Source organism: Carya illinoinensis, chromosome 10 (assembly GCF_018687715.1).
Source record: "Carya illinoinensis cultivar Pawnee chromosome 10, C.illinoinensisPawnee_v1, whole genome shotgun sequence".
Lineage (NCBI taxonomy): Eukaryota > Viridiplantae > Streptophyta > Magnoliopsida > Fagales > Juglandaceae > Carya > Carya illinoinensis.
In genome coordinates this window covers 23202688-23221270 of record NC_056761.1, presented here as the reverse complement: position 1 = coordinate 23221270, position 18583 = coordinate 23202688, and the positions used below count along the sequence as shown (strand labels likewise).

General features: G+C 35.5%; 1 protein-coding gene across 2 annotated transcripts; it reads left to right on the top strand.

Annotated features, from left to right (window-relative positions):
- The first annotated feature begins 5075 nt into the window (after nucleotides 1-5075).
- Nucleotides 5076-18125, top strand: LOC122278894. 2 transcript variants are annotated; one of them, XM_043089103.1, is made up of 15 exons: nucleotides 5086-5254; nucleotides 6163-6262; nucleotides 6412-6519; nucleotides 6931-6966; nucleotides 7217-7351; nucleotides 8832-8915; nucleotides 8990-9108; nucleotides 9983-10084; nucleotides 10733-10849; nucleotides 11738-11803; nucleotides 13805-13871; nucleotides 14562-14615; nucleotides 15593-15688; nucleotides 17161-17196; nucleotides 17775-18125. In XM_043089103.1, exons 3-15 carry the CDS (start codon nucleotides 6430-6432, stop codon nucleotides 17925-17927), a joined length of 1155 nt encoding a protein of 384 aa, XP_042945037.1. In that variant the 5' UTR covers nucleotides 5086-5254; nucleotides 6163-6262; nucleotides 6412-6429; the 3' UTR covers nucleotides 17928-18125. The 2 variants fall into 2 exon arrangements, with proteins under 2 accessions (XP_042945036.1, XP_042945037.1); XM_043089102.1 differs by lacking the exon at nucleotides 6163-6262 and having other exon boundaries at nucleotides 5076-5254.
- The last annotated feature ends 458 nt before the right edge of the window (nucleotides 18126-18583 follow it).

The window sequence follows — 18583 nt, the reverse complement described above, 5'->3', positions numbered from 1 at the left end:
GGGGATGGTTGTGAAAGCCACTTGTCTTTCTAGATTTGAACATCTTTTCCATTCCTTATTCTCCAAATTGTGCCTTCTTCTAGTAAAGATCTAGTAGCAATGATACTTTTCCATATGAAAGAGGGCATGCTGCCAATTTTAGCTTGAAAGAATGTAGATTCTTTATAATAAATAGAGTCGTTTTGTTTTAAAATACTGAAATCATAAATGAGAGGGTGCGAAAGCATTTATGAAAATTTCTAAAAGTCTGTTTCATAAAAAAATCATAACTTAACATCTGTGTACATGATCTATGCCACTACCAAGCCTCCTTGGACCAAGTCTCATCCTGCAACTCTACCTTCATAAATCTTTTGACCTGGGGTAGTTTAAATATAATGAGTCTATAACTTAGTAGGAAACTCATCATAATGTAGACATACTTAACGTAATATCTTTTTCATAAAACATTTCATGCTAAAAACTTAAAATCATAACTGATCATACTGATGCTTATGCTATGCATGACTGCTTTATCTGAATGAACTAACTAATCTGACTTATTTGGCTGGCCAACACACTTTACTCTGTGTGCAAGGTCGTGCACTAACTTCCCTGTTTTTATGATGATTAGCTGTACTAAGATTATGCTACTATTTGGCTTGAACTTATGATGGTTATCAATGAATTTGGATTTTTTTAGTTATTCCAGCATAAGTTTTATTCTGTCACCCTTAATTTGCTATGAATATTATATGATGTTAGTTGCACTCATAAGATGCATTGCATATTAACTGTCATGAACGATGGTATATAACCTTGTATTGCATGTCTTGACACTCTAAGCCTCCGTTCCATCCCAAGCGGAGATTGGGAGTGTCACATACAGTTGGTGGGGGTGGTGGCATGGAGGGGTTATTGCAGAGCATGGGCCATGGCTCTTGGTTTGGCATGCTATAGAGGTGCTCTTTCTTTTTGTATAAAAAATAGGGGTATGGGTGCTCGATAGCCAAGCAGTGGTGTCAGTTGCTTGCTTGGCTTTGCACGGTGGTTGAGGAAAGAGACACAAGCTACCTTCCCATGGCTGGTCTGGCTTTTGTTAGCGACATAGCACGGGTCTCCAAGGGTTGGTGCATTGGTTGTGCATGTAGGCTTGGGTAGATTTGGTTGGCTGTGAAGGGGAGGCGACGCGAGAGAGTTTGGGTTATGGACACTAGCAGTTGTGGTTGAGGAAGGAGGCAATCCACTATTGCGGCTAATGCTTTGTGCGTGACGATTTGGTTCGGCAACCCTAGGTTCACGGGGAAGATAATAGCATGTGCATGGGGTTACGCGGGTATATATAGAAGGGAATCAAGTTTGAAGATTTTAATAGAAGGGTTCTATAATTGAAATCCCTATTGAGAGAGAACTCTATTGAGAAGTGAATCCTAGTGGAAGGTAGAGATGTACATGACTTAGGGCTTGTTTGAAACTTGGAAGTTCAGTGTAGTTTTAAACCGAGTCCACCGTCCAAAAACACAATTCCTAAATCTCTAAACTCAACTCCTTTTTACACATAGGACCTACAACTTTTTTCAACTTTCCATAAATATATCTAAATTCATTTTAACTTCTAAACACATCTTTAGAGGGTCCCAATAAACTCACTTCACCATCTCAAATTATTACTATTCATAAAAAATTTAATTCATCTCAACTCAACTTAACATTCAAATGGGGGCCTTAGAGTTATAATGGGTTTGAGTTCATTTCATAAGCCAAAAATTCAGAAATTTTAGTTGGATTTCTAAGAAATGGGCTTCTTAATTTCCTCTAAAATTTTCAACTAACCTGAACAACTTTAAAATAAAATGTTAGGCCTTTGGGCTTAACTAAATCCCAATAAACAATAACTCGCAGCTTATCCAATATAACTTATAAAATCAAACTTCACAAATCTTAATAGCTCATGGGCTATTCCAATACGACTCATTAAACTTATTTTAGGCTTAATAAATTACCCATGTTTCATTCCTAATATGGATCACTCGTTGCAATAATTTTATGGTTACTTATTTTGTTGATTTTTTTAAATTTATGACTTTATTTTATCTTTTAATTTTTTATTTATTTTAATTTTCATATTTTTTTTAAAGGAAACCTGCAATTTGTATTCATGTATTGACCAAATTACAATGTTTATCAAAAACAACACTTTCCAGAATTTCCCTAGGATGATCTTTCATCCATACTAACTCTTCACTTTCATTTAGAGCTAACTTTGCAAGACTATGAGCAACACCATTACAAGATCTCTTTACATATACTACTTTCCAGCTCCCTCTATTGTGCAGAACAGCTTTTAGATCCTCAATCATTTGACCATGCCATTCCCAATTCTCTTCTAAACTGTTAACAGCTTTAACAACAGATAATGCATCACCTTCTAGTTGCACCTTCAGGAATTGTAACTCTTCACACAACTTCATGGCCCTCCATAGAGCAAAAACTTCTGCTATAAAAGGATCTGCAACATGTTTTCTGGGATAACACAGAGAAACTAATACCTCTCCATAGCTGTCTCTAGCAACTACCCCAATCCCACCTCTGTTTTCACTAGTCTTGAAGGCTGCATCCCAATTTACTTTCACATCATCACCCATTGGTGCCTTCCAATATTGACAGTTATTGCTCTGAACTCCACCAGTATCCTTTGCTTGACCTTGCTTAACCTGTGCCAATTGATACTCAGACAAACATTCCACAGCTTTGCTGAAGATTGCATTAGGTGCTTCGAATCTATTTTCAAAAACCAAGCCATTTCTTCTTAACCAGATTCCCCTCAATACCACAGCCATTACTTCTAACTGATCTAGAGGCAATTTAGAGAACCAGTCAGACCATAAGTCAAAGAAATCTCTTTCACTGCTTTGCCATTTCTGCACTGGGCTCTTTTCACACGCCCAAACATCACTTGCCCCATTACAACTCCATAGAGCATGACATACTGACTCATCCATATTTTTACAAACTGGACAAGTAGCTATTTTCAAGACTGCTCTTTTTTTTAAATTCATCTTAGTTGGTAGGCAATTGTTGATAGCCTTCTAAATAAAGATTTTAACTACCCCTGGAATTCTCAATCTCCATAACCCCTTCCATACCTCACTTGACCTGCTTGATATTTCCCCTTTCTCCCTTCTTTTTCTGTTTACCTCAAAATGATATGCACTTTTCACAGTGTACATACCATTTTTCAAAAATGCCCAAATCTGTTTATCAGGAAGACCAGAAAAGCTAACAGGTAACTTACAAATTATTGAGGCTTCATGTGCATTAAACACCCTCTCCACTAATTCAATATCCCATTCCTTCCTCTCGGCTCTTATTAGCTCCTCCACCTTTGCTTCAACATTCAATATTTGAGGTGATGATTGAATTCTATAAGTGACAGCCATAGGTAACCACTTATCTTTCCAGATTCTTATACTCTTCCCATTACCAACCCTCCAAACCAGCCCTTCCTTCAATAGGTTGAGAGAACTCCACAAACTTCTCCAAATGACAGAAGGTTTAAATCCTAAAGAGGAATTCAATATGCTATCATTCTTAAAGTATTTATCTTTTAAAACAACAGCAACCATGGATAAAGGGTTCATCATCACCCTCCAACACTGCTTTGCAAGGAGAGCTTGGTTAAAAGCTTCCAACTCTCTAAAGCCCAACCCACCATCCCATTTTGACATTCCCATCTTGCTCCAGCTCCTTCATTGAATTCTTGTGTCCTTTTGTTTAAACCCCCACCAGAATTTGGCCATTTGTGAAGCTATCTCATTACATAATCTCTTTGGCAATCTGAATACACTCATATAGTAGGTAGGCACAGCTTGTATAACAGCCTTCAAGAGCACTTCTTTCCCTGATGGAGAGAGGAAAATTTTAATTTTCATACTAACGTAGCATGCTGATACATTTTTGTTTAAATTTTAAATAATGACTATACATAATATGACATGTTGCACTTTTTTATCTGTCTTGACATCAAATGTTACGCAATCATTTAGGAGAATAACAGATCCGTACAAGTAGAATTTTGAACTTTTATTTTATTTTTGGGGTGAGTATAATCTTGAAACTAGACCTAAAGATGTAAGTTCTAAAATTTTCAAATAGATATAGGGTTGATTTCATCTCTCATTTCATCTCATTTTATTTTATCTTATTTTTTTTAAAGACGGTATTAGGGAATCTGAAAATTCAATCCAAGAAGGGAACCAAAAAGTGCAAATGTACTCTTTTTCTTCTGCTTTTATTTAATTATTTTTTATACAATTTTAAATATTTTTAAAAAATAAAAAATACCAATTCACTAATATTAACTTCCTTAACCATTAAATAAAATAAAAAAATAAAAAATTCAATCGGTCACTTTTATCGGTTTAACTAGCATTTTTCATTTTTTTTTCAAATATCATTTAAATACAAACATTTTTCAATTTTAAATTTTTAAAATTTTTATATAATCATTATCTAATTATTACATTTTTTTTCAAACTTTCAAATAAAACATAAAAAACACTTCAATTTTTCAAATATCAAAACAAAAATTATATTATAATAATATTTTAACTTTATAATTTTTTTATTTAACTTTTTCTCGCTCAGTTTTCAAAACTCCATAAAATATCATAACTCAAATCATTTCATTACTATTCACAAACTATTTCACTATTAGTCGCAAATTTTTTTTTTATCTCATCTCATTCTCTAAATATCCACAATTTTCTTTTAATTTAAAAGATGAAGAGTTCAAACTTGGAGAGATACTACTCATTATCTAATACCACATATTTTATATATTTTAATATTATTTTATATTATTTATTATTTTATTTTATTTTTATTAAACTAATTGAATTATTTTACTTATTATCTATACATTATATATTTATTATATAAAAAAAAAACTAAAATAAATTTGATAATTATGATGTGTGAAAATGAGAAAGATAAGCATTCTTTGATCGAAAACAAGAGTAATCTTCCTTCCTGGAATATAAATATAGACACGCACGGCTTTCCCTCGCGTGCGTGGGGTCGTGTTAGACTCGTGTACGTCGGCTAGTGACTAGTCCCGGATCCATAAGAATACCACGACATGCAAAGTCACTTCCCTCTCCCCCTACCTCCTCCTGAAAACGCGACGTTTCTCTCTCAATCTCCATCGTCTATCGACTCTCTCTGTCTCTGTTAGTGATTCTAGCTCATGATTGTCGGGGCTTCAAGCTTCAAGGTTTGTGATCATTTATCTCCTTTTTCGTAGTCATTTCCAATGCGTGTCTTTTGTTTTTTGGAGCGGAATGAGAATCAGAGCAGGGTTCGGTTTTTGAAGCTCTGAACATGCGGACTAATAATTTTATTTTTTGGTTAAAAAAAAGGGTGTGTTAAGGGACTATCAAGTATCAATTCAAGGGTGGCTTTGTTTCTCTCTCATGTATATATAAATTATTTATGAGCTTGGTTTTGCTGTATAATATATCAGGATCAATGATAGTGTCAGTTAAATCTTACTAGATCTAATGGAAATGGTCAGAAAATCTTTTTTCCACTCTCTCTCCTGTATTTTGGAAGAACCACATTGACCGGGAAGATCAAGGATTGGCTTTTTTGGATCAAGCTTGTATTATTAAGAGAGTTTTGGAGTAGATTTTTTTTCGTTACCTTCTTTGGTGGTTTGTATGGATGAGTAATCAATGCAATGTGAAGCTTTGCTTTTTGGATTACGGGTTTTGTAGTTGATATCTGAATCGTACCTCTGTTACCCTTTAGAGGATTCTGGTATGTTTCGATTTTTTCAGTCGTCAAATTAACAGAGGAGCTCTCTTCTAGATTCATGCATGCGCGTGCGCACACATACAAACTCATTTCACACTGGTATGATCTAAGATGTTAGCGTTTAAAGAAGATTCCGTAAGTGCTTGATTTCATGTTATGGTAGAGTTTGCTGGATCACGTGTGGCTTCTGCTAAAACCTTTTTTTTTTTTTTTGTCGCTTAGTGGCTTCTAATAAAACTTAAGCTAGAGTTCAAGGAATAATATTTTTAGCTTCAACCTATCAAAAATACATATTGATACAAACGCGTGAATCGTGATTGTAATCACTTCTGATACTAGTCCCTTCTGTATATGTTTGGACTGCAGTTTGTTATGAGAACTAAATAGAAGCCTTGGTTGGCTATGAAGCCATTACAATCATGGAGATGGCTATTGAGAAAACAGAATGCCTTCTTTGATGGGCTAGGTCTTTCTATGTTTTCCATTTTCTTTTTGTACAATTCTTATAGTTATAATTGATAATAGTTTGGGAGAAAGACATTAATACTAAACTGTAACTGTACCATATACTAAAGCGATATTTTTAGAGCTTCTAATTGTATGATACTGGTGTAGGGAAAATGTGGATTCAAGATGAGACAGATGCTGTTTATGGGACTTGTGTGTGCAGTTACACTGTTGGTTGTGTACAGAATCACAAATTATCAGTATCAGCAGACAGAGGTACAACAACCCTATCGATTCTTCAGATATTGTTTATCATCTTTGACGAGGACCAATCTGGTAGACACAATATCTTCTTGGTGGCCTTCTCCCGGTCAAATTCACCTTGTTTGATACCATTCTACCCCAAGAATTCCCATAATTGCATTCCTGTAATTGATTGGTTAATGAAAAGAATACTTATTTATTTGGGTTCAGAATTTGCCCAGAATCTCCAATTTACAATCCATGATTGTGTCTAGATATCTTCAGTTGCTAGTTTTGCCATACATAACTTCTTTTGGTCAGTAGGTTACCATAACGCATTACACAGCTGCATACTTATATTTGATTTTTGTCCAGCTCTTTTTACTTAAAGATATTTCTTGAGCTAACCTTTTATTATTGCTGTGATAATTTGTCTTGTATCAGATGGACAAGGAATTGCCTCGTTTCGAAACTATAAAGGTAATTACTATAATAGTGTTATCATGTAACTTCTCAAGGTTAGTTCTTCATTTCATTGCTTTGTTCACTAGTGAACCTTTAAGTAGCTCTCTTGGTAGATCTTGTTGATTACATTTAATCCTTGATTTAGAAAATATTGAAATTTCCAAGATGAAGTAGCACTTGCATGGGTTGGATGATCATGCGGAATATGTGTGCATGTTCTATATTTTCGTTATCATTCTAAGGTGCTTCTGATGTTCTCTTATAGGAATCTCATTTGGGATCCAGATATTTGTTGGACGGTTTGCCTAGTGGTATAATGCAAGCTAGGTCGGATTTGGAGCTAAGGCCGCTGTGGTCAAGTAGTAGTTCACGGTCAGATGTTAGAGATTCTGATCCTAAAGTAATTGGTTTCTGATCTTTAAAGTCTTTGAAATATGGCACTTACTTTTTTGGCTGTTGTAAAACTCTTAGATGATTTTTAATATACTGATTCACTTGGTCTTTGTTAAAGCAACGACCCATGCACATGCAGCACCTGCACATACAGCACCTGCAACCCCTGTGCTGCTCCACTAGCTGCATCACTCAGTTGCCTGCACATGAGTAGAGCAGCATCACTCAGTTGCCTGCACATGCATTACGTGCAGCACCTGCTCCACTAGCTGCATCACTCAGTTGCCTGCACATGCATTACGTGCAGCACCTGCAACCCCTGTGCTGCTCCACTAGAACTCGTGTATAAAAAGAGGCAAGCCTCGTCGTTGTAAATTGCAAGATGAAATATACAAAGTTATTTTATTTATCTTAGCATGGTATCAGAGCTATACCAGGACTAATCGTCCACCATGAGTGATTCTAATCCCCTTTCTCCTTCTCCTTCTCCTTCTCCCTCCCTCTCCTCACCAATTCTGTCCCACATTATCGCTGTCAAGCTTACTCCCGAAAACTACCTTTTGTGGAAGGTTCAAATCATTCCATATCTAAAAGGCCAAAGATTATTCAAGTTTGTAGATGGCACTCATCTAGCTTCCTTACCCAAACTGCCCAATGACTCCCCTAATCCAGAATATGATATCTGGGTGCAACATGACCAAATGGTCATGTCTGCATTAATCTCCTCACTATCTGAATCTGTTATAGCTCAGGTAGTGGGCTGCCTCTCCGCACGAGAAGTTTGGATCTCTCTTGAAAAATCATATGCTTCCACCTCTCTAGCCCGTGTTGTTCAGACACAGTTTCAGCTAGTGGAGCAGCACAGGGGTTGCAGGTGCTGCATGTGCAGGTGCTGTATGTGCAGGTGCTGCATGTGCAGGTGTCGTTCATCTCGGGCAAAGATCAGTTAGCCGATGTGCTTACAAAACCACTTCCAGCTGCACGTTTTCACCATCTCTGTTCAAGTCTGAGCTTAAGAGATCTCCCGCTTGACTTGAGGGGGTCTGTTAAAGCAACGACCCATGCACATGCAGCACCTGCACATAGAGCACCTGCACATGCAGCACCTGCAACCCCTGTGCTGCTCCACTAGCTGCATCACTCAGTTGCCTGCACATGAGTAGAGCAGCATCACTCAGTTGCCTGCACATGCATTACGTGCAGCAGCATCACTCAGTTGCCTGCACATGCATTACATGCAGCACCTGCTCCACTAGCTGCATCACTCAGTTGCCTGCACATGCATTACGTGCAGCACCTGCAACCCCTGTGCTGCTCCACTAGAACTCGTGTATAAAAAGAGGCAAGCCTCATTGTAAACTGCAAGATGAAATATACAAAGTTATTTTATTTATCTTAGCAGTCTTCTAAAACTTTCTGTTGTGGGAGTTTTGGTATTGATGCAGACAAATTAATTAATTATTCTTCATGTGAGTATTGAATTCCAGGTCAATGGTTTTAGCAATCATAACTTGCTCGCAATGCCAGTTGGTATCAAGCAAAAGCAGAACGTGGATGCTATTGTTCAAAAGGTAATTCAATTTCATTCTTTTTAATAATTAAAATGCTATCAAGTGAAACCTTTACCTAATTTCATTTAATTCAGTTTCTTCCAGAGAATTTTTCGATTATTCTATTCCATTATGATGGCAATATGGATGGGTGGGGGGATCTTGACTGGAGTAACAAGGCCATACACATAGTTGCTCAGAACCAAACAAAGTGGTAAGATTTGAGCATCAGTGATTGGAAGTTTATCATATACTTTAGATTTGTTATTATTTGAGATCGCTATCTTCTTGTGGAAGAGTACCTTTTACTATATATTTTCTTAAATAAGTGTATTGTGATTCATGATTTTCTTTTATCTTATTAGGTGTTCTTCTTGTATGACCTTGTTCGTCTTGTATTGAAATTGAGTGCCCTACTGTTTGATCTACTTCCCCTATTTTTATAAGTAAAGTAAACTTTATCAGTGACAAGAATGCACTGCCCGAGTTTACAGGGGCGTATAGATAAAAAACGCCAGTGAGAAAATGAGAAAAAAGTAATGAAATCCTGGAGTTGAAAAAGAAAAACCAAGATGAGCACTCATACAATGATAATCCAATGATAAAAGCACTTTAGAAATGCAATCCTTAAGGTCCACTCCAATGATAAAAGTGTTTAATTTTAGATGTTTCGACAAGCCAAATATTATTGAAATCATAATATCTGTGGGACTTGAAACAATGAATGTCTTAGGTTATGAGAGCAATGCAGGACTTCGGCACAAGGTTTTGTATGGTTGGCTGCAACCCTCAGTCTATACATCTGGGACCATCTTTGAAAGAGAAAAGGCATTAAGAAACCAAGTTTTGATTTCTTTTTTTTTTTATTTGTAATTTTTTAATCATAGTCTATATTCCATGGCTTCAATAGTTAAAGAATATCTGAACTCTGGATATCGAACTGACTTAGATTTTCATTTGGATATGAATACGAAATTGGTTCCTGGGAGTAGTCAAATTGCAAATTCTACTATTGCCGTTATTCAATTCCATGTTAACCTTTTTTGTTGTATGTATTGGCTTTTCCTTATTTCTCCCCCTCTTCTCAGGTGGTTTGCAAAGCGCTTTCTACATCCTGATGTGGTCTCCATTTATGATTATATATTTCTTTGGGATGAAGATTTGGGGGTCAAGCATTTTAACCCTGGAAGGTACACTTAACAGGCTTGTGAGACATCTTTTGCTGTCAACTATAGAGATGATCATCTTGGTAGTTGTGGACTTGAATATAAATGCTTAAAGTTAAAAGTATCTTGGTGGTGTAGAACCTTCTGTTTCTTTTAAAAAATTAGAAGAGTTGAGGCAATGTGGATCATATTATCACAGTATCTCGGCATTTTTGAACGGTAGTATATTTGATGATGTATAGTTAAAGCAATTGCTAGGGATTGTCTAGACTTTCCTTTGATCTTTTTACTTCCAGTTCCTGTCTTATACTATTGTCAACTATGATAGATATCTTCTACATTCGCCTATTAAGAAAAGATATATTCTACATCCTGTTTCAATTAAAAATTTTAGTATCTATTTATATTACCAAAAAAATTAGTACCTGATTATGTTAGGACACTGTCTGATTATTGTTTCATTGTATTTTCTCTTACTAAAGCAATTCAACGTTGGACAATGTTTTGGGGTAGTAATTTTGTCTAAAATGTTGCTTGGTATTTGAATCGTGGAAGGGGTTTATTTGTGCAATCATGGTTTCTAGTTTGATCTATAAGGTTTTGTCGATTACTTATTGGGATGCGCATATACCCTCCACAAAGAACATGTTAATTTTGGATTTTTTTTTCCAGGTACCTGGATATTGCGAAAAGAGAAGGACTCGAGATATCTCAGCCAGCTCTGGACCCAAATTCAACAGATATACATCATAGAATTACTGTTCGTGCCAGGAAAAAGAAGTTTCATAGGTAAATGAGGTGATATTATGAGAATTGTCCATGGGAAACATTCCATTCTGATTAGGACTGTAATTGAGTTAAGCCAAGCCAGTTTTTGGCTTGCCAAGCTCGACTCAACTCAAAAAACTCAAGCTTGAGCTTGAGCCCGAGCTTGCCCAGGCTTGAGATTTTTATTTAATCTTTGTTTGAGCTCTATTCGATAAGCTAAACTCCCAACTCGAGCTCGAGTTGAGTTTATTTATTTATTTTTTTGTTAATATTGAATTTGTACAATTAACAAGTATAACTTCTATTGAATTATAAGATTTTTAAAATTTATAAGCAATTAATATGTAGCTAGATGATATTTATCCATAATAACAATATATTATATGCCTACATAAATTATTAATACATTCACATAATATGATAGCATACATCTATTTCATATATGGTTCGCACATACTAGTATATGAAATTATTAAATCTTATTGACTAATTATTGTACCACTTATAAAATATAGCTATGAAGCATATTCAACATATAGACATAAGTAATTAGGTTACATATTATATATTTAATTATAAAAGTGCTATACTTATATTATTAGCTAATATATATGTATATATTTATCAATATATGAATGAGCTTTAATCGAGTCGAGCTAACGAGTCAATTCGGGTATAAACGGGTGGGCCTTAACGAGCTTTTGTCAAGTCGAGTTGAATTTAGTCAGGTATGTGTCATTTACTAATCAAGTGGGTATCTGTTTTTACGGTTGAGCTTCTTTTTTCACGAGTCGAGTTCAATTCAAGTTTAACCGGACGAGTATCGAGCAGGTTACTGAATAGACTGGTTCATTTACAACCCTAATTCTGATCCTTCAAAGCTTATATTAAATTATTTATATCATACAGGAGAGTCTATGAACGTAGAGGTAGTGTGAAGTGTTCTGATTCCAGTGAGGGGCCACCATGCACTGGGTAAGTTATCATACTGGTGTACTTGGTATTGAATACTATCTTTTCTGTGTTATACTTATTTGGGAACTGTAAGTTCTCTTTCGATTCTCTTTTCCATCACTGAAGAAGTAAGAATGAAGGGCGATATCAAGAATAGTTTGTTTGGTAAGTTAACATTGATTAATGACAAAAAAAGGTGTTTGTTACCTGAGGTCATATGGTGAGAAACACTTACGAAGAAAATGTAAAAGAGTAATAAAATCCCGAAAATTAGAAATAGAACAACCAAAATGGGTAACTATCCAGGAATAAAGTGTTGGAAGAAAACAGTTCTTGAGATCCACCATAGTCTTTTTCTTGTCCTCAAAACTATGATTGTTTCTCTCTCACCAGATGAACTGCAACAAACAACTTGGGATCATCTTTCACAACCCTTCACTCTGAAGACAACTAAGCCTCCATTTCCAACAATCTAACAAATCCACCGTGCTGCAATCTAAGCCAAACACACTGAAAGATGCATTTCAAAGAGTAGTGGCCACCTCACAATGCCGAAATAGACGTTCACTTATTTCTCCGCTTCTCCTACATGGGTACATATACAACACCAATCCATCATAATAGTACTTGTAGGTGCCTTGTTTTGCCACATTTTCTTCCAAGGAAATGGAATGGTGCCACATTGAGATAATATATTATAAAATGATTTTATTACAAACACCTTGAGACTCGAGGGAGCCCCACATAAGCTTGTCCTTAGAACCCCTTCTCAATTGAACATAATACAATGAATTAAAATACAAGGTAAGGATCTCCACCTCCCAATTGTATTCCACTTTGATGAAATCCACATCCCACTTGGGAGCATCGCTAGAAAACTGTAAATGGTCTGGTTACTGAGGTATCTTTTAGTTGAGCAATGCTGAACAAAGCCGGGAAAGTTTCCTTGAGAGACAAATCCCCACATCACATATCATGGAGGAGTCTTACTTTCAAACCACTTCCCACTGCAAATCTAGGAAAACCAGCAAATTCCTGTTAGCCTCTCCTTATTTATTCCCAAGATCAACATATGGCCCATCAACCTCATTACACCCCAAAAACTCCCATATTTTACATCCACCATTGTGCTCCAAAAATTCTCCCTCTAATATGCATAGTGCCATAACCATTTCCCCAAGACAGCTTGATGGAGTTGCATCAAATTACAAACCCCCAAACCTCCCATTAGGACTAGAGATCGAGCTTTAGACCATTTGATCAAATGGAATCTGAATTCCTCCCCTACAGCCCCTACTGAAAGTCCCTTTGTAGTTTTTCCAAATGATTTGCTACACCTACTAGAAGAGGGAATAGTGACAAAAAAAGATGTGGCAAACTCAACAGTGTGGTCTTAATCAAAGTGGTCCTACCACTTTTCAGTAGATTAATTCACTTCCATATGTACAAACACCGTTCCATCTTCTCAAGGATCCCATCAAATAAACTTTGTCAAATTTTCCTCCTCACATGGTTGATTCATTTGACACAGAACTAAATAGACAAACCAGATTACCAACAGTAAAAATCAAGAGAAAAGAACTAATCCCACCATGGTTGGGAAAAGAGAGAAGATAGATCACATTTGGTGACATCAGTGATATCTTCCTTCCTTAGCATAAACTTCTGTAAAATTGAGCCAAGAATTAACAGAATGGTGGATTGATTTTACTAATCTTGGTTATGTGAATAGATTTTCAGATCTGCCTTGAAACCCCTAATCTATGGTTGCTTTTTTGCATGAAAAATTAGAGGTGATGAAGGCAGTATCAAGGCTTATGTTGTACACTGGCAGTTCCTACATATAACGTTGTCAATGTTGACAAACATGCCAAAATTTGCATGATGAATAAGAGAAGTGTTGTTGTCAATCTACTTACTAAGTTTATGGCTCTTTTAAGAATATTGAACCAATTGCTGGATATCTTCTGTTCTGTTTAATGAGGGAGAAGAACTATTATGATTGTCTATATTTACATGTAGATTTGTTGAAGGCATGGCTCCAGTGTTTTCAAGATCTGCTTGGCATTGCACATGGCATCTTATACAGGTAGGCATATATACATGTGTTCTAGGTAGAAATACCATTACTTAACATCTTTGAAAAATTAGTCAGCATATACGGGCTCATGTTTCAGCATTTTTGTTGTGTACCAATAATGACACCTTTCACTTTACGTTAAAACTACTATCTTAGTCCAAACAGTTAAATCCACCATCCTTGATCTAGACAAGATCTGATCTCAGCTCTTTTGCACAAACCAAGAGGTTTTTCCAACTAAACCCGCTAGCATCTTCAGCATGTATAAACAGTTTAATCCAATAACTAAATTTGGTTTAGAAGTATCCTGTGTTTTAGTATTTTTTATCATTATTAATTTGAATTCTTGTAACACCATGGATTGTATATAGGAAGGTGATGAATGGGAGAAGTTTAGCATAATTTCAAGGAGCTCAAATTGAAACATTGACTAATCCTTTTGGAGATTGTCCATGTTAATTGGCAGTTTTGGTTGAAACTCAATTGTCTTACATTTTGTTTTGTTGTGGTGAATGTTATTTTTTTCCTTTTTTTTGCTTTAGGTTTTTATCTGTATTTATTTCAATCTTCTTCATTTTGTTTTTGCTTTTTGGAGTACTTACTTTTATAAAGTATTTTAGTCGCACTATTAGAGCAAGTACTGGTATGTTTACTGTACTTCTAATAACTTTGTCACAAGTTGTTTTCCTTTTTGTCCAGAATGATCTTGTCCATGGATGGGGAATGGATATGAAACTTGGCTATTGTGCACAGGTGAGATTAACTTACATATTTTCTTGGCAAAGTTTAAGACTTCTGATGTTGAGAAATTTCTCAACTAATTTTCTTCATCTCTATTAATTATGAACCAACTACCTGTGTCATGCAAGCTAATACTAATGGTTGACAAGTCAGCAGAGCATATTTGGCGTCTTAATCTGTGTTTCATTACTAGTAATTTCTATTTTTCAGATTACCTGCTTCATATTTAGTTCAAGGAACAAATATCCCTTTTCTTCTATTTATCTAAATCTCCATCTTTCCTATATTTCTTGTATTTACCTGCTATAAAGCCTGATAATGATAGCACTATAGGAAAAGTTGAAATCAGATTTTTCACAACCCTCCAACCTCCCACACACAAAAAAATATAAATAAATAAACTGAGATTGCTCAGTATTATCTCAATAATGAGCTTGGTGTAAGCAACAACATACTTATGCATGCTATCCTTTTAGTCTTCTTAACTACTAGTTTTCCTCATTAGTGAGCTTGCTTCTTCACTACTAGTTGGCTTGAACAATAAAATTGTGCATATAGTTACATTCTTGCTTTATGAAAGCACCAGAGTCACCCCCCTTCCTTTTTATTACCGGTTTGAGTTGATAATCATATCGTTGTTTTTCTAATATCATCCAAATGATTAAAGTGTAGAGATTTACTTAGATCCCACATTAGATCAAGGTAGAACTGGAATTTGGATGCAAAAGAGCTGTCAACTTCTAAGTCTTCCTTTTGACATGTGGTTGCTTGAAATTATTTTACCTATAAAAAGATTATTTAAAGTTCATAAATATATATTATCTTACTATTTAATTAGAAGTGACAAACAATTGGTGTTAGTCTATTTTACTTACGTGCTTTAGGACCTGCTTTATCTTCTTTCTCCTTCTCCCTCTCTAGTACATTAAAATGACACTGCTCAACATGTAACATTAGAAGTTTTTGATCCATAAAATGGTGATTTACAGGGGGACCGCAGATGGAATGTGGGAGTCGTTGATAGTGAATACATTGTTCATAAAGGCATACAAACATTGGGTGGAAGGGGAATGCCTACAAAAAAGGTTATTTGCTTTTCTTTTTCTCATCGTTTAAGCTGATATTGGATTTAATGCTTCCCTTTTTTAGTTTGCAATGTCTGGAAAGACATAATTGTGTGGATCTTAGTCATTAGTGTTTATGTAGCCTTACTGTGTTTTATGAAGGGGTTGTAAACATTTAGGAAATGGAATTAATCATTATTATGCCTCTACCTTTTTATGTGTTCTCTCTTCAAAATGGTACTTTTCACCTACCCTTGGTGGGAGATTTGAATATGGATGTTGGAGCTTGTATACATATTTACGCAGTGGTGGTGATACAGTCTTTGGGCTACTCTTTCCTCCCTCTCTTCCCCTGAGAAAATTTAAATTATTTTTACTTCTACACAATAATTTGTGATCCATTTAGTTTCTCACCAGGGTCTGCAATATATTACTTGTCTACTTGTGGCCTCCACAAACTTTTTCTCACTCCACATTTCTATCTATTTAGTCTCATATGCAGGTAAAGGGTTAGTCCAAAAAAATAAATACGAGTTATTTGGTGGATGATACTATTGACACTCCACTTTTTGCTTCTCTAATTCCGCCTTTGAAATGTGATATTTAAATACAAAGTTGAGTGCCAATGGGGCTTTCCTGAACCGTGATTCCTTTTATTATCTCCACGAAACATTATAGTTTTCCTAATATCTGGTGAAGAATTATTTTTTGAGCTATCAAGTTAAGTTCGCCTCTAAGAAGAGTAACAGTAGTTAAGAAATGGCTCCATTGTTGCTCTACTTTGTATTTCTGATATATTATGTGTAAAATGTGAAGTGTTAAAAGTGAAGCAACAATAGCACGTCACTCCACTTTGAATTAATGAAATATCATATTTATAATCTGGAGTGTAAGAGGCTAAAAGTGGAGCGTCAATAGTACCCACCCACCTAATAACTTATCACCAGACATTACAAGGATAACAATGTATTCACAGAGATACCAAAAGTGGAAACGATAATACACGGGAGTTAACCTCATTTCTCATTATGATGTTAATGAGACAGTATGTTGAGTCAGATCACTTGGATAGGTTCTGTCACTTATTTTCCTGGTAAATCTAAGACGCAAGCATTTTTATGCTTGGTCAAGTGGTAGACTAATTGGATGCACTGCTTACTAATACTTGGATGTTAGACTAATTTTGTTTAATGGTTTTAAACAATAAATGAAAGTATAGTGATGACATGATTTTCATCTGAACTTGTTAATTTGTACTTATCAATTTGTTTAGAATAATTGAATAGGTTTGATGGTAAAAAGGATGTCATATTTGTCAATTTATCTATTGTGCTTGTTGAATTGTTGTTGCTGGCCTTGAAAAGAGTTGACTGAGCTAAGCCTCATTTCCTCAAATTTTCCCTTTATGCTTAGATCTAGACATTTTGGGGGCCGGCCATATATTTAGACTTAAATTTCACCATTTTGTGCTAATCTTCCTTCTTGATTTTCAGAGACATGGTGCTTCAGCTTTTGATATGCGAACCGAGGTGAGAGTGCAAAACTCTTGTCTACTTTTATCTTGAGTCTGAGAATTCATTTGTTTCATCCATTTTATTGACCACAAATTGCTACCTAGCATCTCAGATGATGTATCTGGGTTTGCAGGCAGGATAACAGAAATAATTCACTTCATAGATATTCGAGGCATAGGCTGGACTAGGATTCCATTTGCATAAAATAATGTGATTGGATCAGTTGTTAGATCTTCTTTTATAGCTGTTTTTATTACTATTATCACAAGACAACTTTGTCAATTGCCAGTATGAATCGGGAGAGTGATAAAACATAAGGTTTCGACTTAACACATTTGAACCATGATGATTTGTGTTTGACATCACTTGGACTATCGAAACATTGTTTTGAATCGAAACATCAATTTTATTTTAGTAGGCTGCTTGCTCTTTTAGAGAGAGAGAGAGAGATCTCCTGTTCAAACTTGAAGCCCAAAAAGTACTTAATGTTCAGATTTTAGTGGCTATATTAATATATGGCATTAGGCAGCGTTTCTTGTTATGCAATGATTTAATGAACTAATAGATTTTTGCATTCATGATGGATTAAGCAGATTAGGAGGCAATCAACATGGGAACATAAAGTATTTAAAGAGCGTTGGAATCAAGCCGTTGAGGAAGATAAGAGCTGGGTTGATCCACTTAAGAGATATAAAATACCTAGAAATAGAAAAATTAGGCGACACTCTCGTCTAAATTCTTCATAATTTAGTTGTTGTAGCGGTTACCGAATTCTCATATTTATTCATTATTTGAACAACCACAGTATTTGTTCTTAGAATCCAGGTTTGTCTTTTATATCTATTCATCCTTTTGGTGTAATTAATAATAGAAAAATTCTAAACATATGATTTTGTTGTTTTACCTTCTATTTAAATACATATTTCATTTCCTCATTTCTTACATTTCGAGTGCAAGTCAACCAATGCACTCTATACAAACAAATTGTCCACAAACCTACTCTTGTGTATGCAGCCATGTATACTTGCATCCCCACCTTCAAACACCTCATACTAGTACACGCCTTCAACACACTCGCATAGGTGAACTGGTTGGCCTTGACACCTACCCCACGCATTGCCGAAACCATCATCAAAGCATTTTCATAATACCCATTATTGAACAAGTTACGAGCTGTGTCCATGTGGCCAAATTTTGAATAGAATATTATTAGTTTTGTATTTAAGTGTACATTTGGATCAAGCCCACTTATTATTAGTTGGTTATGAATCAAATGACCGCATCTTTTAGCCTTTGCGTCTATGCAAACCTGCAACATCTTCGTGTACACAGAATAGTCTAAACGAGAAAACGAGATTGACAAAATGGGTTTTAGAGTTTGATGCAATTTTTCCATCGCACA

What these genes read in the sequence shown, in the direction of transcription:
- LOC122278894 (XM_043089102.1), top strand. Translation starts at nt 5,228, where the DNA reads ATGATTGTCGGGGCTTCAAGCTTCAAG. An exon ending in CTCGTTTCGAAACTATAAAG is followed by an intron (nt 6,967 to 7,216) that starts GTAATTACTATA and finishes GTTCTCTTATAG; the next exon opens with GAATCTCATTTGGGATCCAG. An exon ending in TTAGAGATTCTGATCCTAAA is followed by an intron (nt 7,352 to 8,831) that starts GTAATTGGTTTC and finishes ATTGAATTCCAG; the next exon opens with GTCAATGGTTTTAGCAATCA.